We start from the raw sequence: 24,290 nt of genomic DNA on the forward strand, positions 1-24,290 counted from the left end.
AATGGTATCCAAGAGGAGCTAAAAGAAAACCTGGAAGACAATAATGGAGATGGACAGATGAAATCCACAACTTTGTGGGTGAATTTTTTGTGCAATGGATAGCCATTGCACAAAACAGAAGGAACTGGAAAGTTGCTGGAGAGGCCTTCATCCTGTAGTGGATTGAAAATGGCTGATGATAATGATTACAATAATAAATATAGAAAAATAATAAGAAAATAGAAAATAATAAATATAAATATTTATTATTTTCTGCTTTAAATTCTATCTGCAAGTAGTCATTTAGCAAAGTATGTGCAATTTTCCATGCAAAAATATTACTTTGGAGAAATTAAATTAATTTCAATTGACTCCTGTAAATTTCTTGTGCAAATTTAAAAGCAGATTTTTTTAAAAGTATTTTGGGTTTTATTATTTTCAGTAATAGAACATTATTTTAGTAGTACAGGCAGGGGAAAGTGGAAATTGAAATGCTTAAAACTTTAATTGTATTTCAGAATGATTAATTTCATCTTGGAATTTCCTCCAAAAAGGTGGTTGCCAGGTTAGAGGTACCATGTTACCTTAGCAAGAGTGCCAGGGCACCCATGGGTGCTGCATAGGATAGACCTGCTTTAAGACATCACAAAATTACAGAATATGCTATTCAGTTGGGCATCACTTTTTAAAATGTCATAGATATAGCATTTTTAACTCTTTGGATGCTCTTTGAAAGACCAAAGTTGGAGATACTACCCAAGGTGACCTATAAAAAGTAATTTTATAGGTCACATTGCAGCAATGCATTGTAAGCTGGTGGTGGTGCATGGTATTATAGCATGTTGGTTGTAACTTGTGTTTTGATTTTTGAAACTTTCTAGTTTCAAAAATTATTACTTGTAGGTAATAGATATGGTAATTAAATTATAATTACTTTTTTGAATGTACTAAACTAAATATTTTATTGTTTAAAATTAATTAACTGTTAACTTTGGATGTTAAAATGGAGACCACTCTTCCAAAATAATTAAGTATTCTGGAAATACCAAAGGACTAAATGTTAAATTTTGCAGATGTGAATTAAAGAAGCTTAAAATATAAATGTATATATTACAAAATTAAAGTAATATATCTTTTGCATTTCATTATAATACTGTTTTACAGAGCACCACAGTTTCAAGGGTTCCAACAACAGGATAGTCATGAAGTTCTTCGGCATCTTTTAGATGGAATAAAAAATGAAGAGGTCAAGGTATACTCTTTTGCAATATATTTAAGTGGTATTATAATGTTTATGATTCTATTAATTTTCTGCTCTGTCTGTGATATCACTTTTATGCTTGCACATTTCAGAATCAGGCATAACAAGGCTCAATATAGTAGATTTAAATAATTCATATTTTATTCATTGAATTAAATTGCTCTAAATTTTGCTACCACATCAAATATGTATACAAGAAAGATGCCATAGCAATATGGTTAAGGGGAGTTGACTCAAGGAGCACTATAATATAAACAAATAACATTACTGAAAGGTTGTTCTGGTGTTCAAAATATACTCCACTATGAGAACATGCTTCAGGACCTTCTGAGCTGTCATCAGATAAGCAGGTTGTCTTGATTGGCGAATCGCTGAGTGATGCGTGAAAAGGGAAGGGAAGCAGTTCTCTGAGTTACCGTTCGGTATAAAGAAGTTCAAACTTTTAACTTCTTTAATTCTTCTAAATTATTGGAGCTTTAAATTTATTTATACTGCATATCAAATTGCACAGAACTGCTACATTTTTCTACTGTACAGTTTTCTCTGTTAAGATTGTTTAATTATCACACCCACAAACAGCAGTATGCAGGATCAGGAATGCTTGCCTTCAGCTTTAATTATGCACTGTATAGGGATATGCTACCAGTTTCTTAACAAGGAGCTCACGCAAGAAGAATTCAGCCAAGGGCCATCCCCGGTTAAATTCTGTTAAATTTTATCAAACTAATTATTTTAACAAGGAGCTTGGAAAATTCCCAAAAATTAAACAAGGGGGGCACAAACCACACTGTGTTCCCTCCGGCACACCCATGGCACTGTACCAATCTTTACTAATCTCCCAGAACATACTACCTACCACTCACTCAGACTACTACTACTCTGACCATACTCTGCTGACATGGTTTGTGTTGTGTTGATGCAAAATGTTTTAGTGGGATTTCAAAGTGAACATATGATGTGAATATGGTTTATTTGGAATTAAGGCATGTTTGAGAAACTCTTTTATACTACTTTAATTGATTTATATATAGGCGCCTCCGTAGCCAGGTGGGAAGAAGCAGCAGTGCGTAACGCACGCTTCTTGATTAGACCGGGGTTCGATCCCGTCACCACCAAATACGGGGATGCGGAAAGATCAGGGAATGATCACCGAATATTCCCGGAGCAATATGGCCTTAGTTGCTAATGCTCCTAAAAACCAAATAACAAACAATTGATTTATAGAATGGAGACAAGTAATTCCATTACTTGTTTGTAAGTAAGTTTAATAATTAGCAGTGAATAACTAAAGATCTTAATTCCGTGGTTTGTACATAAAGTAGTATGCAATTGTGAGATGCTGCAGGCAGCATGGTGAGCCACGTCTTCATAAGTTTACGACATCTATGCTGCGGCAGATCAAACTATTATTTATTCTCGAGAATGTTTAATTTGTTAATTACTTGGTTGGTCAGATTTAATGGCCACTGATTGTACATATCTATATTCATTTATTATTGTTTTTATTTTATTCTAGATATTACAAATTCTATTACAAATTTTATTCTAGAGACAAAAATCTGGAATTTTAAGAGTCTTTAACTTAAATGAAAAGGTGAATCCAAATACTGTCAATGAAGAAACAAAGAAAGCTATAAAAGGTACATATACAATATACACTTTTTAGCAATTTCAGTATAAATATAAATTGCATCACCTTTTTTTAGCAGTTTCAGTATAAATATAAATTGCATTATTCCATCATTAATTGTATTAATTAAGTTGCAAATATTTGAATATTTTTTATAAGATAAATAATATCTTATAAAAAATATTCAAATAGTTGCAACTTAATTAATACAATTAATGATGGAATAAGATATTATTCAAAGGCACACAAATTAGTAAATATTTTACTACTAGGGTATAACTGTATTAAATGATCTGAAAAATTGGTATGTAAATTTGTTCTATGACAGACCAGACCATCAGACAATCTAAAACACACGTCAACGGCTTCTGTGTTATCATTTACTTACAATTGTGCAGAATTTTGACTTGTCATGTTTGAATGAAATGTTTGGTGATAAGCATGACCATGAACTTTAAAATAGTATAATCCTATGCCATATACAGCAATTTTTGCAACCACGGACATTAATTATATAGTCCTATTGTGTAAGGCTTCCCCCTCCACTTTTTTTTTTTTTTTTCCGTGACCACCAAATATGGAAGATGCAGAAAGGTCAGGGAATGACTACTACATATCCCCGGAGCAATATGGCCTTAGTTGCTAATGCTCCTAAAAACCAAAATAACAACAATAACCCTCCACTTTTTTGTAATAGGAAAAACTTTTATTTGGCATTGGCTCACAAAGAAAGTTTGGAAATGTTTGTCTGAATTGCAATTTTAATCTGCTTTTGTGACAACGGTCATTGAATATTTTCCTTCTTTATGAGTTAATTCATTCCTAGCATGCACTTGTAAAGTGGGAATTTATTTCCCATAGATGTAATGTTAAAAACTAGTTGCATTCTCAACAATGAAATTTGACCATAGTAATGTTAAATAAAGGTAATCAAAACAATAGTTTATGCTTAAACAATGATTTATTTATCCAAAGAAGTGAAAACATAGGTTTTAAAATCAAGCAAATTATAATAATAAAGAAATTATTTAATTATTTATACAAATGCCAAAGAATTTTTATTCTTCATCATTGATGGTTTGTCACTCATTGTTGGTTCAACATTCGTTGGCTCAGCACTCGTTAGTTTATTGGAAGCACAAGGAGTTGTCTCCTTCTTCAGAAATGCTACATGATCCATTTGTTTCCAAGATAGTTTTCTCTTTTTTTTTTATTTATATATTTTTTTATAAATTTCACTATATCATTTTGCACAAAGATCTTTCATTTGGGCTGCATGTTTGCTTACGATCTCATATTGTGTTTACAATGTTATCCCTCTTTGTCATTTCTTTTTATTAACATCACTCTCCGTAGTATTATTTCATTTTTGCAATACTTTAGCATCCCCTTATTAACACTGTACAGCATTAATAAGGGGGATAAAATTTAAATAAGACAAGATAGCGAAAATGAAGAGAACACAACCACTGTTTGTAATGTCAGCATGGTAACTGCTTTATGTTATGTGTGTGGCAGAGACGATCTCGTCTACTTGAACAAACAAACACAGGCACAGTAGTATTGTATTGTATTGCTATGTGAGTGGTGTGAAATGCCTTATTTATGAATGCTTAGCATTTATTTATTGCAATTAATGTTCATATTTTTGATTTTGTTGATACTTGGGGAAAAAAAACAAACTTGTAAACCAGAAAAATCATAAATTGGGAACTACCTGTATTTGGTTTTTCAGAATTTTGGGCTTCCTGTTTCAATTTCTGTTTGGTTAAAATTTCTGGCTGCATTTGTTTTCCTTCATACAGTTGATTATTCAGAAGTCTGATACTGAATTATAGTTTTATATTAGGCATAATCATCTCTCTAACTTTAGTTTCCACCAGGATTTCATTTAATTTGCTCTTACAGTATCCTTTCATTCTGCCTTTTTAGTTCGTATCCATTTTTGAACTTTCAAGAATTGTCATTATTCTTTCTATATATTCAGGCTATATTCAGAATATTTTAAAATGTTACTCACTTTATAAACCTTTAAAATAAATTGTGCTGAAAGAAAAAAAAAAATGTTAAACAACCCTTAGATATATGCTGAAGAATACTTGAATATGAACAGTCAAATGCCAATACATTTGTATGTAGTCATTATTCTTTGGAAATAATTACAGAAAAGTGTCATTTACATTATACTCACAAAATATATAACAGAACCATTATAATAAAGTAATGCGGGATGCCACAAGTAGGTGCAAACCATAAATATATCACAAGGCACTCTTTGAGTATTGTGTTCTATGACTTCACAGCATAGTCTTGCATTTACACCAAGTTCTTGAGAGACCAAGTTTTTCATTTTTGCAAACAGTTGGCACTGTGACAAGTAAATAAATAAAAAAATATATATAATAATGAAATAACTCATGCTTTTATTTCATGGAAAAATGGCCAAATAAAATTAGGTCACTGAAGGAGATAAAAACAAATAAAGTATTAAAAGAAATAAGTTCATAAAGGCCAGAGTTGCATGCCCCAATCAATTCTTTCTGTTAAAAGGAAACATTAAAAATTCTTATAAATAGTAGAAAATTGTTTATTTTGTCTCCCTCCTTCCCCTCAGTGGATACACTCCAATTAGAACCCCCCCCCCCCCCCTTTTGATATTCCTAGTTTCCAGTCATTGAAATCTATATCTTCAGTCTTTCCTCCTATGAATGTATGTCTTTAGATTCATTTTCCTAGATAATCTCAACAAATTTGATCAGGCTTGTTGTTGTTGCACCTTATCAGTTCTTTCAATCATTTTTAATGATGCTGACAGACAACCACTTCTAGGATTACTAGTTAGGTGGCCTTCTTTTGAAATTCCTTACAATATTTAATATGGTTCTTCTCAAAGGAGGAGGCTTTGAAACATTTTTGTTTTGATAAGTGCTAAGAGCTGCAATAATACTATTACTGTTCTTATAAATTTTAATTAAAAGTGCTCTGTCTTTAGGCAACATTTTACAACAAACTTGGCTGGACTTGGATACTTAAGTTCAGCGTTGCATGTTAGAGTTGCATTAAGTTAGCTACAGCTTCAAGCTTTTTATCTTGACAACAAAGAATAAAACCATACAACCAAACACTGGAATTCTCCTATCCCAGATATTATTCCTTTTTATAATGGACACAGAATCTGATATAGTTCAAAATTTTAATTTTGAACTAATTTTTTTAAGTTTAAAAAACCTCATATACTGATTACGATGCAAAAAAGTCTTTTTGATTACAACTTATAGTTTGAGTTACTAATTTTTAAAAGTGGGAAAAGGACTTTATAACCACACTGTATGAACTTGAGCACCTTTTTTAGTACATAGAACTACCCCTATAATTTTTTCAGTGTAATTTAGAAGTACTTTGTATATTTTTATTCACATTTAGAAAGATATTTTTATTTTGTTAGCATTACTTTTGCAAACTGTGATTATTTGCATGCAGTTTGTTCGCACAGTATTTCAACCAGCCTTAATATATACATGTGTGTTGTTATTCTTTGTATTAAGTGTACTTAACTATTTGCATATCTAATTAAAAATTACTTATGTAGCATGAAATATGGCAGTCATTTTAATAATGAGGGGATTACATATAAACATTAATTATTTGAGCATTTAATGCAATACTTATTCTTCTAACATAAATAGAAAGAAAGAAAAAAGTTTTGATAAGGTTGGAAGGCCACAAAAAGTAATTTCCTCTTCTAACGAGAGGAAACAAAAATTCTCACCTTATCTAGATTCTACAGTGTAAAGCTGTACCAGAGAAATTAATTTCCTTTCTTTAAATATAATGTTGTGAGCCAGTCGCACAAGGTTGATTGACTTCAAGATTTTGTGAAATGAGTTAAGACTACTACTAATTATTAAGTAAATTTTTCTATAGTATTAATTGTTGTACATAATTAACATTATTAAATGACATTTATATAATTAAAATTTTATATTAAATAGTCTTATATGCAAATTCAAACGTGATAAATACTGTACCATTCTTAGAATATTTAATAACTAATTTATAAAAATATTACAATCAGTAATATGCAGTTTTATTTTTACCCACTTTGTTTTTTTATCATACCTGAAAGTTGGCAATTTTTGGCTTTGTGTACCATCTACTTGTACCAATTAATCAGTAAGATTTTGAAGGCTGTGCAAGAGGTCAGAGTTGCATTCCTCAGTCATTTGAGGCATGCAGCTGTATGCTCTGTTCCTTCCTGTACTCTGTTATTGGTTTGTCAGTTTGTAAGATGACAATTCCAAAAAAAGTTTCCAAGAAGAAAAGCTATGCATCTTGAAACTGCAGTTCTGATGAGAAGATGGAAGGTACTATGAAATTCTTCTTCTCATAATGAGAAACATACTTTAACTTTGGCAAATTGCGAAAATTGAACCAATTTTCTTTCTATTTTTTTCACACTTTTATTGCAATTGCTCTTCAGTGCCATTTAGGTTTGGCACTATACGTTTGCATGTCTTGGCTTTAGTTGACTCAAACTCCAAAATAATCCAACCATGTAGTTATGGAAAAGTAGCTGTCTTAACCACCGTATCAACTTTAACACACTGTAAGAATCCCTTTAAAGTCAGGAATAGACCTTCAAACTGAACTAGCATAACAGTGCAGCCCCTGGACAGTTAAGATATTTTGATTGAGAAAGTTTACATGCAGATTTTCAATGCCACTGGTGGGGGTGGGGGGTGTTTAAATCTATATTTTTAATATATTTTGTGCACTCAAATTATGAGTGTGCAAAATATACACAAATGAAATATAAATTAAATATTTCATTTTTGTATATTATCTTGGGCATTAAATTCTTTTATATGTTTTTAATTCTTTTAACTTTTTCCTTTCAGCTTATAGCAGTCAGGCTTCACATACGTTAATTGATAGCATATTTGGAGGTCAGCTGCTGAGTACTATTCAGTGTGAAGAATGTTCTGTGGTAATTTTTCACTCTTTTCTATAGCTGGTAATTTTAAATAACTTGTATAAGGGCTGTTCGATAAAGAATAATCATATACAGCAATACCTCGCATAGCAGTGATAATTGGTACCGAAACTATTCCGTGTTATGTGAAACCGTGTTGATTGAAGTATAATTATAATGGGTTTTAATTGAATGCGTACCAGAGAAAAAGTATATAAACAAATTATAATAAATCTATAAACAATTTGAGCTTGATAGCCAATTAAAAGGATTTGAAATAAAAAATATTGCAAAAATTTTATTAATGAAAAGGTAACATCATGAGAGATGAGAAAAATGCTTTAAAAAAGCAGTTGTTTATTTAGGTATTTCAATAATGAAGTCTGGTGAAGCCATCTATTCATTTTCTATACAAATACAAGTCTTTGTATTTGTATAGAAATACAAGTCTTTGTAGCATCGAATCCCAACTTGTAAAATTTGCTGTATCTTGATGCTACGTTCAACATTCGGATTTCCTTTTTAATCGCCTCCCAGACCATGTCAACCCCCCAAAAAACTTTCTCCAGTTCTTCTGTTGAAAATTGTTTTGGTGGCACTTCAGTGTTATCCACTTCAGAATTGTTTTCTTCTTCTGCATATGCAGTTTGCTCATCAGTTTCAAGGAGAGTTGCATCATCTAAGTTGCATGTGAGTCAATGCAGTCACGTGCATTGGCAGTGTCCAAAGTTTCCAATCCCAAGTCTTTTCTGACCTTCATAATGTCTTCGGCAATTATCTGAACTTGCGATTCAAAACCAGTGAAATCATTTACCAAATAGGGCAAAACATTCTGCTAAACAGAACGCATGTTGGTGGCAGTGATTTATAGCCAAAATGCAGATATATTTTTGATGGCAGTGATTTCTAGTAAAATGCAGATATATTTTAAAGGGATAAAAAATAAATTTTGAAATGAAAAGTTTGAAAAACTATCATGTCGTCTCATCAGGATGGAATTAAGAATACTGAACACTGGTGCATGTTGCAGCTGACTGCCCGAAAGGAGCTATTGTCACATGTGCATGGGAGACAACAGAGTTGGCACCGCAGCATAGTACAGTCGGTCCTCGTATAACACGTGTTTACATTACACGAATTCGATCATACACGATTCATAAATAGGGGAACGTTATCTTATATAACACGAACCGAATTCGCTTATACACGATTCGCCTTTGTGTTTACAATAAATGGCAGTCAAACGCGGAATCACCCCAACTGAACGCAACACGATAGGAATGAAGAAGATTCTGAAAATGTATTTATGTGTTTTATATCAGTGAAGGGGAAACACATTTCACCATAATAACGTAAAAACCAACACAATTCCAGTTATCGATATAATAGCAAATGCAATTAGATGGAGTTTACTACCAGTTTATAACAGATTCCACTAGCAGAAACGCAACTGGAAATTGTTTTTATTGTTTTATGGTAGTAACCCCCAGAAATGTGCTTTAGTAAAATGTGAGGTGTTAATAGTGTATCTCTGCCTTTACGGTGTTGTTTATTCAGTTGCTATACGCGCGCAGCTTTGTTTATGTGTATCACGCGTGCCTCCTCGTTTTGTAATTGTGCTTTATTCCCTAAAAATGAGTAAAATACTTAAAAGGTGTGAAAAGGAAGCGTTCTGGCTAAGACACTGCAGATTCAGAGAAAAAAAAAAAAAAAAACCAATATCGATAAACAGAGGCGGACTGGATCAAAAATTCTTAACCGGGAAAATTTATAGTGGCCTCATACTACGGTTTATGGCCAAAATCACACCGGCCTCCGGCCCACCGTGGTTTCCCCCGTAAGGCTTCTGTCCGCCTCTGTCGATAGAGAAAAAATATGAAATTGTGAAACGCTTTGAGCGAAATGAAAGGCCATGTGATATTGCACGTGCTATAGGCCTAAATCAGGCAACGCCGAGAATTACAAAGAATGCAGAGAAAATAAAAACAACTTTCATAGCGGGAACAACTCAAAGTGTAATTAAAATCCATTAGATTAAGACACAAGAATTGGAAGGGATGGAACGGCTGTCATCTGTTTGGATAGAAAATCAAACAAAAAACAAGTTTGCTTACGATAGAAGCAAAAGCATTAGCAATATTTTATTACGACTTACGTATTATAATTTATACTTACGTATTATAAAATACGTAAGTATTTTATTACGACTGTTTTATTTAATATAATAAATTTTTACGAATAAAATACGTATTTTATTCGTAAAAAATACTTTTTTAGTATTAAAAAATACTAAAAATACTTTATAATATTTTTATTACGTATTTTAATCGTTATAAAATACTTAACGTATTTTATAACGATTAAAATTACCCGATTATTTATTGTTTGGTAATGTTTTGGTTCCAAATGTGTGTTCAATCTTGGGTGGTCGGCACCTAACCCTACTTTTCCCATAGGGCCTGTTGTTTATATTGCACGATTTCGCATTGCACGAGAGTTTCTAGGAACGCAACTATCGTGCTATACGAGGACAGACTGTACCATACCTAGGGCACAACAATGCAGCATATATGTATAGTACCTGTCTAGGCTCTTGAATGAGTTTTAATATGTACAGTAAATTTTCCACTTAAACTTAATTGAAAACCGTGCTGTTTGAAGCCGTGCTAAGCGGGATATTGCTGTATATATATATATTTTTTTTTTTTTCAAAACATACCTTTATTAATCATCCATATTTTGACAGTACTTTTCAAAGTAGTCCCCATTTGATGAAATGCACTTACTCCAATGTTTCTGCTATTCTTCAAAAACATGGTGGAAGCCATTTTTTGACATGTATTTGAGAATTGCCTCTGATGTCTTTGCAACTTCTGATGTGTTTATCCTTGAAGTGTTTATCCTTGAAGCTTTCTTTCTTTTAATTTGGAAATTAAAAAAAATTGCAGGGTGCAAGGCCAAGCTGTAGGGCATATAAGGAACAAATTTGACATTAATGCTGGCTAAGTACTCGATGACAGTATGAGCAATGTGAGATCTTCCATTGCCGTAATGCAGTATGCATCTACCTGCATGCAGTTGTAGTCATTTGCAACAAATTTGATCCCATAACAGTCATATGAAGTGGCACAACGTGCTGGTCAACAATTCCTTGAATGTCAAAAAAAAAAAAAAAAAAAAGTGGTGACCGTAACCTTCCCTGCAAAAAACACAACTTGTGCTTTTTTCGGTGTTGGCGATGACATAGACTTCAAAACAGAGCTGTGTTGTTAGTAAGCTGAAGCGTATTTAGACTCAGAGAGTAAGCAGCCGTGCCTTATCTGCCATTATCTCCTTGTGTAGAAACCTCACCATCTTTAGTAACCATCCATTGTAGCTCCTGAAAAACCTCCATGTTAATGTGCTATTGCTCAGGTGTGAGTGGTTTTGGAACCCAGTGTGCACAATCATATCTTCATCAGCATGCACAAACAGCTGATGAAGAGGCACTTCATTTCGAAAGCCACTGTATATTTTATTAGTTTTACCCATATTTTATTGTATTTTAATGCTTTTATTTTATTGTATTTTAACGCTTTTATTTTATTTTATATTTTATCTTTGTTTTAGTATTTTATGTAGATATTTAGTTATTTTAATAAATTTATTTTAAGTCAGTTTGTCAGTTGTCACTAGAAAGTTTTGTGGTGGTGCACAAACATAGTTGTGATGCAGCATCCACTCACCCACATGCGTGCAGTTGTAGTCATTTGCAACGAATGTGATCCCACAAAGTTTGCTGTACAGTTCTGTAGTAAGAAAATGGTCATGGTAAATATCTTGCATGCTTCCTATAATATTCTCAACATCTCTGCCGGTTGTCTTACTGTTATATGATTTTCTTTCACAATTATAGAATCAGTGTTTATGGTTTATGTGACAGCAGTGGTTGCAGTTCCAGGACTACTGGTTTTTGTGATTGAATCACGTCCACCTTTAAACATTCTAAACCACCTGTGAGCTGTGCTGTATGGAAGTGTAGATTCATCATAAACCTCTTTTAACTCCAGTTCTCATACGCTCCAGCTGATGTTTTCTTCATATATAAACAAAATTTGAGAGCAGCATACTGTTCCTCACATGTCACGTGCATTGTTACTTAGGTGAAACTGAATAGGCATAAACTTGACTGACTGCCATGATCACACCATGAAGATCTCTATGCAGTACAGACAGGTGGCTAGAGGGTCATTGGCATTGTGTAAATGATGATTTATCAAACATTGATTATGGGAAAATCACAGACAGTCCTGTCGACGAATTGAATAGGTAATTTTCCTCAATGTTTAGAGGTGAAAGTCCCTTTACAGTGAGGAGGAACTGTGCTAGTGAACATAAGCATTGTTGAGAATTGTTTACTAGAAAATCCTTGAGTGTGAAGACGTACAAAGATGTGTGCAATCTTCTCTGAGGTAGATTGCATGTACCCTTACATATACATCTACCCAGTTATTTTAAAGGAAGGTGTTGGTGAGAGAATTCATTAAACCATTAAGATTAATTATTCTATTTTATCAATTTGTGTGTTTTTTGGCCAGAAAATCTTCAACTTCAGTGAATATTGCAGTAGTCTTAGTACAGCAATTTAAAATCTGCTAGCTGAAAAAATACATGTGCACAGAATAGTCCAAGTGCTTTTATATACATAAACCTGTAGCTTTTTCTGTATTAAATATCATGAACAACCTTAAGTTTTCTTTACTTAACTGTTTACTGGTATTCATTACCCCACAATTTTTTCTTCCTCATTTCTAATATGGTATTGCTGCCATCATTTATTTTTTTTACCATTCATTTCTGAAGATTGAAATTTTTGATTAATTCCTTTATTTCTTATCCAGTTCTCAGCTCCTTAGGTTAAAATAGGCTTAAAAAACTATTATAATCAGCTAATTTCTCTTTTGACCATATGAATTTCTTTAACTGGCTTCCTTGACTTCCTGCTTTACTTATCCTGTTATATATTTCCACATCTAATCTTCCATCTTCATTAAAAACTTTTCCTAGATATACAAAATTAGTGACTTCAATTTTTTGGTTATTTAGTTTACACTCTAAATTTTCTTTGTCTCTGCCAATAAGTGCTGTTTTGTGTAACTAATTTTTATGCAAAGTTGTCTACAACCTTAATGTAATTTATTCAGATATTCTAGGAGATCTCTCATGCTTCTATTTAATAGCAGAGTATCAACTACATACAATAATGATCCAATTTTTATATCTCCTCACATTTAAATTTATCATGCATTCTTTTATTAAATGGTTCATAAAGGTTATAAAAAGAAGCCATTTCCTGCTGTTTCCTTTAATCATCACTGCATATTTGCCATCGTTATACAAACTTTTCATTCCCATTAAAAGATTTCCTTAATGCTATAATTTTCTAAAATTTGAAAGAGCTTTTCTATAATTTATCTTTGTGCAATTATTTGTTCCTATGTGGCTTAAAACCTGAATGTTCTTCCTCAAAGTTACATTCAACAATTCTTCTAACCCTTTTTTCTGTGATACTTGCATATATTTTACCTAGTATTTACAAAAGAATTAAATCCTCTGTAATTACCACATTCATTTCATTTCCCTTTTTATACATGAGTACAATTAATACCTTGCTGCAATCTCTGGAATTTATCCTTTTGAAAATGACCTTATCGTGACACTATTTTCCCCACCACTACTACCTCCACCACTGCCCTGCTTTCTGCATTTTACTTCTAATTTAACCTACACACCTGCTGCTTAATATTTTCTGTGGCCTTTTATATTTCAACAATAAAGATTATATTCAAAATTTACTCCACTTCAGGCTTTTGCTCCTGACTTAGCCAGTCATCAAAGTATTTATTCCATGCTTCTAAAATATCCTTCTCTTCTGTTTTAAATTTGTTCATATTAATTTTGATTACCTTATTGGTTTTTCCACTTGTTCTGAGTTTAACTAAATTTTAAAACATTTTTTCATCTTCCTGATAATTGCTTTCCCTTTCCTAAAATCTTTTGTAAGATTATTTGTTTTCTGCACATTCCATTATATTTTCTTAATTTGATTTGCCAGAAATTTTTCATCTTTATTTTTCTATAACTGCCTCTTAACTTTTTGGGTTTACAATAGTATTCTGAATTTCTTGTCTTTTATAGACCTCCTCCTCCCCACATACTTTTGCAGATTACACTGGAGTTCAGTTTTTTTTTTTTTTTTTCCCCCGTTATCTAAAGCCACATTAGCATTAGAAATGTCATTTATGTTTTCAGCACGACGAGTTCTGTATTTAATGGTTGTAGAAAAAGTACCATTGCTTCTGGCTAGTCTTGGAACAGCCTTTATGTATGTATGATTGAGAAAAATAATGTGCATTTGTATTTGTTTTTAAGCACTGTGGTATGTTTAATTTATTAGCTTAAAATGAAGAGATTATTACTACAAATTTAAACAGATACACCAGCCGTTTAAAACTGATTTAATAGTAAAATAAAATAAAATGAAATGATACAAAAGACTGTAAAATAATATTTACAAAAATTTGATTATTTACAAAAAACTAGTTTACAACAAAAATAAAATAAGTAAATAAGTTAAAATGCATTAAAACATAAATTTAAAAGCGATAAAAACAATATTGAAGCTTTCGGAGGTGTTTGCCTCCTTCCTCAGCAATAATGAAACTTAAGCAACACATCCTTAAATACCAGGTTCACGGCACACGTAGATGACCAGGCGCATACTCGGTATTTCTTTCACTTGTACCAGAACCGGAAGTGGTCTGGGGACATGGAAAATTAAAATGTTTATCTCTGGCAAAAACCACCGCCTCAAAAAGGGGGTGAAGCCTAACTCCCCTGTCTCTGTTCATGCTATTGTTGCCAGAGGATCCAATCCACAGACTTTCCAGCCATTTGCGGTCCCAGAATCTATGCGCCCGGTCAAGGATAACAGCGTTGTCGGGGGAGATCTGGTGTTGTTTTTCCCAATAGTGTTTGGCAATGGCGGATTTATTGAGCTCTGCGGTCTGTATCGCTCTTGAATGTTCCCCCAGATGGTCCTTGAGACGCCATCCTGTCTCCCCCACGTAACATTCCCCACAATCCAGGCATGTGATCTCATATACGATCCCACTACTAGAATCCCTAGTAATGGGGTCTTTGACCTGTGACACTACTGTGTGCAACCTCCGGCCCAGGATCTGCACACAGCGTGTCTGCCGACCGGGCTAGCTGGGTGGGTAAAGTGGCCTGCCTGGCAACCCAAAGGTCGCGGGTTCGATTCCCGCCTCAGGCTTGGATCAAAATACTGCAAAAAAAACCCTTGGGAGGTGCATTATAGCCACAGAAGCCTATGCGCGAACAACTACAAAAAAAAAAAAAAAAAACAGCGTGTCTGAAAGTCGTGAAGCATCCTCGCAATGCGATCTAACAGGCCCGGATAGTAGGGAATATACACTGTGGTAAGCGGTACAGGCGGAACTACCCGATTGGGTTCTTCCTCTCTATTGTATTTATCAATGACCCTCTGGGGGTAACCGCACCTCATAAGATCCATCGTAATTTGCCTAATTTCCTTCTCCCCCTCCTCAGAGGTGCTGTAATGTGTCCTCACCCTACCCAAAAGTGCTCTGGCCACACTATTTTTATGTTGGGCAGTTTGTGCCGTCCTATAACGTGTATACTGGCCCTTACACATTGATTTCCTATAAACCTTGGTTCTAAGTCTGGGGCCTTGCCTATATACCATTATGTCCAGAAATGGGAGGGTACCATCTATTTCTACCTCCGAGGTGAATTTTATAAAGGGGGAGAAACCATTGAGAAAAGAGACCACATCTTCCTCTCGCCCCTTCTTTACAATAGTGAACGTGTCATCAACATATCGTTTCCACTTACGCATAGGGAACTCCAATCTTGCAAAAACCCTATTCTCTAATTCCTCCATAGCCAGATTTGCAAAAATGGCGCTGATTGGAGAACCCATAGCTGTGCTGTGAACTTGTTTATACATCACTCCTTGGAAAACCAAGATTGTACTAGAAAGACATAATTCAACAGCACAACATATATCGCACAACATATATCTTCTATGTTTAGGTGGGATCTAGCACTTAAGGTATTATCCTTCTTGAAGTTGGCTTTACAGAAGGATAATACCTTAACATCCCACCTAAACATAGAAGATATATGTTGTGCTGTTGAATTATGTCTTTCTAGTACAACCTTGGTTTTCCAAGGAGTGATGTATAAACAAGTTCACAGCACAGCTATGAGTTCTCCAATCAGCACCACTGTCGCAAATCTGGCTATGGAGGAATTAGAGAATAGGGTTTTTGCAAGATTGGAGTTCCCTATGCGTAAGTGGAAACGATATGTTGATGACACGTTCACTATTGTAAAAAAGGGGAGAGAGGAAGATGTGGTCTCTTTTCTCAATGGTGTCTCCCCCTTTATAAAATTCACCTCGGAGGTAGAAATAGATGGTACCCTCCCATTTCTGGACATAATGGAATATAGGGAAAGCCCCAGACTTAGAACCAAGGTTTATAGGAAACCAATGTGTAGGGGCCAGTATACACATTATAGGACGGCACAAACTGCCCAACATAAAAATAGTGTGGGCAGAGCACTTTTGGGTAGGGTGAGGACACATTGCAGCACCTCTGAGGAGGGGGAGAAGGAAATTAGGCAAATTACGACGGATCTTATGAGGTGCGGTTACCCCCAGAGGGTCATTGATAAATACAATAGAGAGGAAGAACCCAATCGGGTAGTTCCGCCTGTACTGCTTACCACAGTGTATATTCCCTACTATCCGGGCCTGTCAGATCGCATTGCGAGGATGCTTCACAACTTTCAGACACGCTGCGTGCAGCTCCCGGGCCTGAGGTTGCACACAGCAGTGTCACAGGTCAAAGACCCCATTACTAGGGATTCTAGTAGTGGGGTCGTATATGAGATCACATGCCCGGATTGTGGGGAATGTCATGTGGGGGAGACAGGACAGCATCTCAAGGACCGTCTGGGGGAACATTCAAGAGTGATACGGACCGCAGAGCTCAATAAATCTGCCATTGCCGAGCACTATTGCGAAAAACAACACCAGATCTCCCCCGACAACGCTGTCATCCTCGACCGGGTGCAGAGATTATGGGACCGCAAGTGGCTGGAAAGTCTGTGGATTGGATCCTCTGGCAACAATAGCATGAACAGAGACAGGGGAGTTAGGCTTCACCCCCTTTTTGAGGCGGTGGTTTTTGCCAGAGATAAACGTTTTAGTTTTCCACATCCCCAGACCACTTCCGGTTCTGGTACAAGTGAAAGGAATACCGAGTATGCACCTGGTCATCCACATGTGCCGTGAACCTGGTATTTAAGGATGTGTTGCTTAAGTTTCATTATTGCTGAGGAAGGAGGCAAACACCTCCGAAAGCTTCAATATTGTTTTTATCGCTTTTAAATTTATGTTTTAATGCATTTTAACTTATTTACTTATTTTATTTTTGTTGTAAACTAGTTTTTTGTAAATAATCAAATTTTTGTAAATATTATTTTACAGTCTTTTGTATCATTTCATTTTATTTTATTTTACTATTAAATCAGTTTTAAACGGCTGGTGTATCTGTTTAAATTTGTAGTAATAATCTCTTCATTTTAAGCTAATAAATTAAACATACCACAGTGCTTAAAAACAAATACAAATGCACATTATTTTTCTCAATCATACATACATAAAGGCTGTTCCAAGACTAGCCAGAAGCAATGGTACTTTTTCTACAACCATTAAATACAGAACTCGTCGTGCTGAAAACATAAATGACATTTCTAATGCTAATGTGGCTTTAGATAACGGGGGAAAAAAAAAAAAAAAAACTGAACTCCAGTGTAATCTGCAAAAGTATGTGGGGAGGAGGAGGTCTATAAAAGACAAGAAATTCAGAATACTATTGTAAACCCAAAAAGTTAAGAGGCAGTTATAGAAAAATAAAGATGAAAAATTTCTGGCAAATCAAATTAAGAAAATATAATGGAATGTGCAGAAAACAAATAATCTTACAAAAGATTTTAGGAAAGGGAAAGCAATTATCAGGAAGATGAAAAAATGTTTTAAAATTTAGTTAAACTCAGAACAAGTGGAAAAACCAATAAGGTAATCAAAATTAATATGAACAAATTTAAAACAGAAGAGAAGGATATTTTAGAAGCATGGAATAAATACTTTGATGACTGGCTAAGTCAGGAGCAAAAGCCTGAAGTGGAGTAAATTTTGAATATAATCTTTATTGTTGAAATATAAAAGGCCACAGAAAATATTAAGCAGCAGGTGTGTAGGTTAAATTAGAAGTAAAATGCAGAAAGCAGGGCAGTGGTGGAGGTAGTAGTGGTGGGGAAAATAGTGTCACGATAAGGTCATTTTCAAAAGGATAAATTCCAGAGATTGCAGCAAGGTATTAATTGTACTCATGTATAAAAAGGGAAATGAAATGAATGTGGTAATTACAGAGGATTTAATTCTTTTGTAAATACTAGGTAAAATATATGCAAGTATCACAGAAAAAAGGGTTAGAAGAATTGTTGAATGTAACTTTGAGGAAGAACATTCAGGTTTTAAGCCACATAGGAACAAATAATTGCACAAAGATAAATTATAGAAAAGCTCTTTCAAATTTTAGAAAATTATAGCATTAAGGAAATCTTTTAATGGGAATGAAAAGTTTGTATAACGATGGCAAATATGCAGTGATGATTAAAGGAAACAGCAGGAAATGGCTTCTTTTTATAACCTTTATGAACCATTTAATAAAAGAATGCATGATAAATTTAAATGTGAGGAGATATAAAAATTGGATCATTATTGTATGTAGTTGATACTCTGCTATTAAATAGAAGCATGAGAGATCTCCTAGAATATCTGAATAAATTACATTAAGGTTGTAGACAACTTTGCATAAAAATTAGTTACACAAAACAGCACTTATTGGCAGAGACAAAGAAAATTTAGAGTGTAAACTAAATAACCAAAAAATTGAAGTCACTAATTTTGTATATCTAGGAAAAGTTTTTAATGAAGATGGAAGATTAGACGTGGAAATATATAACAGGATAAGTAAAGCAGGAAGTCAAGGAAGCCAGTTAAAGAAATTCATATGGTCAAAAGAGAAATTAGCTGATTACAATAGTATATTAGCTGATTATAAATATAATAGAAAGCTTCAATAGTGTTTTTATTGCTTTTAAATTTATGTTTTAATGCATTTTAACTTAATTACTTATTTTATTTTATTTTTGTTGTAAACTAGTTTTTTGTAAATAATCAAATTTTTGTAAATATTAATTTACAGTCTTTTGTATCATTTCATTTTATTTTATTTTACTATTAAATCAGTTTTAAACGGTTGGGGTATCTGTTTAAATTTGTGGTATGAATAATCCTAACCTTAGAGGCCTTATTGCAGATGAAGAGATTATTTATTTTAAAAGCACAATTTGCTTTAATTTTTGGTATTCTCAGTAAATTTTAAGTCCTGAAAACATCTGCCATCTTTAAGTAAAAAGTATATATTTATTTATTCATTTACATTATATTTAGATGTATTTAAATTTGTATCAATTTCAAAAATCTTCTAATAACATTTAATTTAAAATAATAATCTGTTTCTACCCCTCCCAACTGTATTAGGCATCACAAATGTTAGAACCATTCATGGATCTGTCTCTTCCCGTATTGGAAGACAAGGTATGCTATTCAAATATTTTTTCTCATTTTAATTTCTATAGAATCTGTCTTATACACATTTACAATGGCAATCCATTGCACAACTTAGATAGGAAGGTACAATTGATTTTGTTCATTTGGGTTCACCCAAATGAACAAAATCAATTGTACCTTCATATGTATCTCCATCAGAAATTGTGTGACAGATTGTTGCTTTGTATGATATTGAAATCCACATTATCATAAGAACTTTAAATTGTTGAAAACCAAATATTAGATATTGTGCTGAACACTTCAGTGGTTAGCAGTAAATCAAATCTCTGGAGAGATTTATTTATTTCACCCTCTAGTGGTTTAAGTCACATTACATGCTTCCATGTTGGTTATGTTAATCTGACTATTTACAAGGACTTCTTGACATTTTTAGTCAAATTTTTGATGACAGAGAGCAATCAGCAAATTGCTTGGGAAATAGTACAGTTTCAGCATTTCTGGATATACCATTTTGATCTTTAAAATATATGAAGGAAGTGCATAAAGCATCTCTAATAAAACACTACCACAACTGAAAGAAACAAAATAGTGAACTGAGTTCCAGATATAGGTCAGCTGGTATGCAGCTATTTGTTGCAGTGATTTCATAGTTCAGATCACTAATTGGTTTTTTACTAGGACCAGTCATTTTAAAGATATAAAAATGGAAGTAATCTGGCAATCCAACTATTCCATCAGTCTTTCTGCCAGATTCCTCCCATTTATATGGATAAAGCTGCATTTAGTTACATTCTTCATTTCTTATGGTAAGCCAAAACACAAAAGGTTACTGTAACCTATAGTACTCTCTACCAAGTATGGATTGAGAAGATGGAATGTTTTGATTATTAGTTTTAGAAGATACATATAAAGGAGGGTTATTTCAGAGAGTAGAAGAAATAGTCAACACCCATTCACAGTTGGCAAGTTTGGAGTTGAACTGTAAATGGGCATGGACCAGCTGATGCACGTGTTCAGGCTGGTTTAGAAGAAAGAGGTGGAATTAAGATGCTAATCCAAAAGAACAGTGTCTGTTTTCTGTGGACAGTGTTCTTTCAGTTTAGGATCTTAAAGATTTCCAGTCAGTGGAAAGATCATTAATTAATAGGAGGAAAAGAGTCTGTATGAACAGAAACTTAAGCACTTAATACATTCACTGCCATCTAAATTTGAGAGAACCCATTCAGTGCCATAATTTTCAGAATGTTGAAAAAAAACCAACATTCTGACATCTCCAGCATTCTGAAAATTCATAAATAATGATTTAAAAATAAAAGTTTGGAATTTATTGCTGAAAGTAAACATTTACTTTTTTGCTGAGCTGTAAATCAGATCAAATCTTAAAATTTTATAAAATGTTTGTTTGTGTACATAAATTAATATCAGTATGAGCAAAGACTGGGTAGCTTGTGAATTTCATGTGCCTTTATGTTTATGGCACTTGTTGGTTGACTGCTTAAGAATGACCGCTCATGTTACGGCACAGCATTTGATTGCCTTTTGAACTCAGATATGCATTGTGGCACATTACTTCTATTGCCATTTTATGCTTATGTGTGTAAAGGCAGCAAAAGTGTTAAGGAGCATCAGCATCCTTAACAGAGGAGAATCCATGATAGTGAGGCTTGCTTAGAGGGCCTGTGTGTGAAACTGATTGAAAATCTTAGAAATATTGAGTGCAACTGCTTGAGTATCTCTCAAAGTTTTGGAATTTGTCCTTGGAATATGGATAGACTTCAAATTATTTCAATGCTTGCATTGAAAAACCACACAGTCTTTATCTTAAGATATTATACTTATATGATATTTGAGAACCAGTAGTTTCAACCAGAACCAATAATTTCAAAACATTTTTATAGTGAACTTATTAATATTTTATATTAATTTTATTTTTAGCAATAATTGAAATGATCATAGTTTTTTTTTTTTTTTTTAATTTGTTCAGCCAGTAAAACCAACAAGTCGAAAACAAATCACAAAAAATGAGGAGCTCGAAAATGGTGACTGTGGTTACAAAATAACTCTAAACCAAAATGAAGGAGGAAAAAAATTGAGTAAGGTTCAAGAAAGAAGAGCAAAACGACAAGCCAAAAAAGAAGCAAAGGTATGTATTGTGAATACATGTGTGCAAGAACATCTAGAATTGTATCTGTCCAAGTACTTTAACAGAAAAATCCAGAGAAGATTTCAAGCTAATAAAGGAATTCTTTAACTGAACTTCCACAGTAGTTTAAACCAGTGGTTCGCGACTTTTTGTTACTTGAGTCTAAACGATGCTATATTTACAGAACCCCTAAAGAATAATTACCATTGAATTCAGTGGAGTTTTTCTTAATCTTGTGGCATACCAAAGTGCCAAGGCATGACTTGGGAACCACTGCTTTAAACCATTAAGTTAGAATGCGTTGCTTTCCCGTATCTGTAAAGTTTAGATGTGATGAAATAACAGAGGGGGGTTATTACTATAATTAGTACCACTCATATACCACGTGAAATTAATAATATAGTTAATTAAGCTAATCGCCTAAATTATTATACAATTTAAGGTGATGTTTCAGGCATCTTACTGATACCCATCATCAGACTATGCTATTGGGGGACAGAGAAGTATAAAGGGTTACAAATTTGAATGGCGTCTCCGTAGTCAGGTGGGAAGGAGCAGCAGTGCGTAGCACACGCTTCTTGGTTAGACTGGGGTTCGAGCCTGTCACCACCAAATACGGAGGATGCGGAAAGGTCAGGGAATGACCACCGCATTTCCCGGAGCAATATGGCCTTAGTTGCTAATGCTCCTAAAAAAAAAAAAAAAAACCAAATAACAAATTTGAATATTACAATAACAATTACATATATACAATTTCAATAAGTTAATTAATTGTGGATAATGAGTCTAAAGTATTTAAGTTTGAATTACCGTTACAATAGAAAACAGATTTTAAATTAAGTAAAATGAAATACATAAAGATTACATTCTTACCTGCTGTCAGACTCCTCTTGCCAATGCTCCCATAAACCTGAAGTGCATACAGGCACAGGGTGCTGCCAGAAGTTAATTTATAGGCGAGAGATTAAGACCATTAGTCAGTGGAATATTGACAGGTTTTCTACCCTGGATCTGGTGGTTCTTGTGTAGTGGTCACCTTTGCTCTCATACTCCGAACATCAGGGTTGGTGTGCAGGCTGCTTCTGGGGGGGTCTGGAGGGGATTGTATGCGGACTGCTGCTCTGGATATCTGGACTTTCTTTTCTTGGTTTTTCGTTTCTTCTTCGATTTTTCTTATCAAAAAGGTTAAAATATTGCGGGTTGAATTCAACTCCCTCCCTGCTTTGTGTTGATTGCTGAGGCTTCGTACATTTTATGAATAACGCTTCTTTAAATTTCTTCCTGTTATATTGGTTGTCAGTAGAAAGGATTCTGGTGCTATTGAAATCCCAAGTGTCACCACATTGGAATGCATGTAGGGCTGTGTCAGACTTTATTACTCTTCCATATTGACACAGCTCTATATGCACCTTGAAAACTTTATCAAATCACCTTGAAGATGCCTAAACTCTAAAAAAAAAAAAAAAAAAAAAAAAATATATATATATATATATATATATATATATATATATATATATATTTTTTTTTTAAAAAACAGCGATAATATAAAAAGTAGCAGAATGAAAAATACATCCAAGTTGACATGAAAGCTCCAAATTATAAAGCAGAATAAAGCATTCATGCAACAGACTTGCTATATAACATATTTATTGCTTCCACATATTTGCACCTCTGGCCTTTAGGCGATATAGGCAATTTGAGAATTTGTGATGTAGGAAGCATGAATTAAGAGCCAAAGGGTTCAGCAAGTGTGTAGTACTGAGAAGTCACGCTAGTCAACTGCTTTCTGTGTTTCCATAGACAGTAAGCAAATTAAGGCATATTCCCCACACGGACAATAAGTAAGAATGCCACCTGCATTCTTACCTATCATTTTTCAAAAGACATGCCGATGCCATACAAGGTCTGAAATCTTTCACGAAGAAAGATACAGGAGTTCCTTGTAAAGCTTTAAGAGCATCGTTGGAAGTTTCATATTTAATAGGAAAGTGTAATCACCCTAACAAATGGAGTGGCAGTAGGGTTCATTCATATCTCAGACTTTGTTTGAGTAGTATGGTCTCTACACCTACAGTATTAAAAAAAGTAATTTCAACAACAGGTTTTTTAGCTCTTATGTACACAAAAACTAATTGTATTTAAAAATTGCTGCAACCCTTCTGGGGGTCACGTCCCACAGTTTGCACACCACTGGTTTAATACTCTAGATTTGGCTAACCCAGTGTCTTATACTAAGGCATAATGTCTTTTCTTTCCCTACTACCACAGTTCCTACTTATTATTAACAAAGCTCTGTGTGCTGTCCTTTACTTGCATGTCTACACTGCTAATATCTTAGAGCAGAGTGAAAGGCTATCCATAAGTTACCTAAAGACTGAAGTACCCCAGGTGCAGAACTTTGCATGTACATGTCTTGATTTGTAGTTGCCATTTTTTTCAATCAACTGAATAATTCTTGTAAGTCTTTTTGAAACAATGCACCCTGGGTAATGTTGTTGACCACTCTACTCACCTTTATATTTTCGACAAATTCAAGTATAATGGACCTCATAATAATGTGCCTTGCTATGCTGG

At 33.9% G+C, this 24,290-nt stretch overlaps 1 protein-coding gene across 4 annotated transcripts in view; it reads left to right on the forward strand.

The window, feature by feature from the left end:
• Usp16-45 (ubiquitin specific protease 16/45) overlaps window positions 1-24,290 on the forward strand; it is a 117,991-nt gene that overhangs the window by 60,681 nt on the left and 33,020 nt on the right. For all 4 annotated transcript variants that reach the window (XM_090379186.1, XM_090379193.1, XM_090379210.1 and 1 more), the window contains 5 exons: window positions 1,144-1,231; window positions 2,790-2,880; window positions 7,769-7,857; window positions 19,544-19,600; window positions 21,558-21,716. In XM_090379186.1, coding sequence (XP_090235312.1) covers window positions 1,144-1,231; window positions 2,790-2,880; window positions 7,769-7,857; window positions 19,544-19,600; window positions 21,558-21,716 — 484 coding nt within the window. The remainder of the gene's footprint in view (window positions 1-1,143; window positions 1,232-2,789; window positions 2,881-7,768; window positions 7,858-19,543; window positions 19,601-21,557; window positions 21,717-24,290) is intronic.

The sequence above is a fragment of the Mastigoproctus giganteus genome, chromosome 1 (assembly GCF_048544385.1).
Source record: "Mastigoproctus giganteus isolate SK-2022 chromosome 1, ASM4854438v1, whole genome shotgun sequence".
Classification (NCBI taxonomy): Eukaryota; Metazoa; Arthropoda; class Arachnida; order Uropygi; family Thelyphonidae; genus Mastigoproctus; species Mastigoproctus giganteus.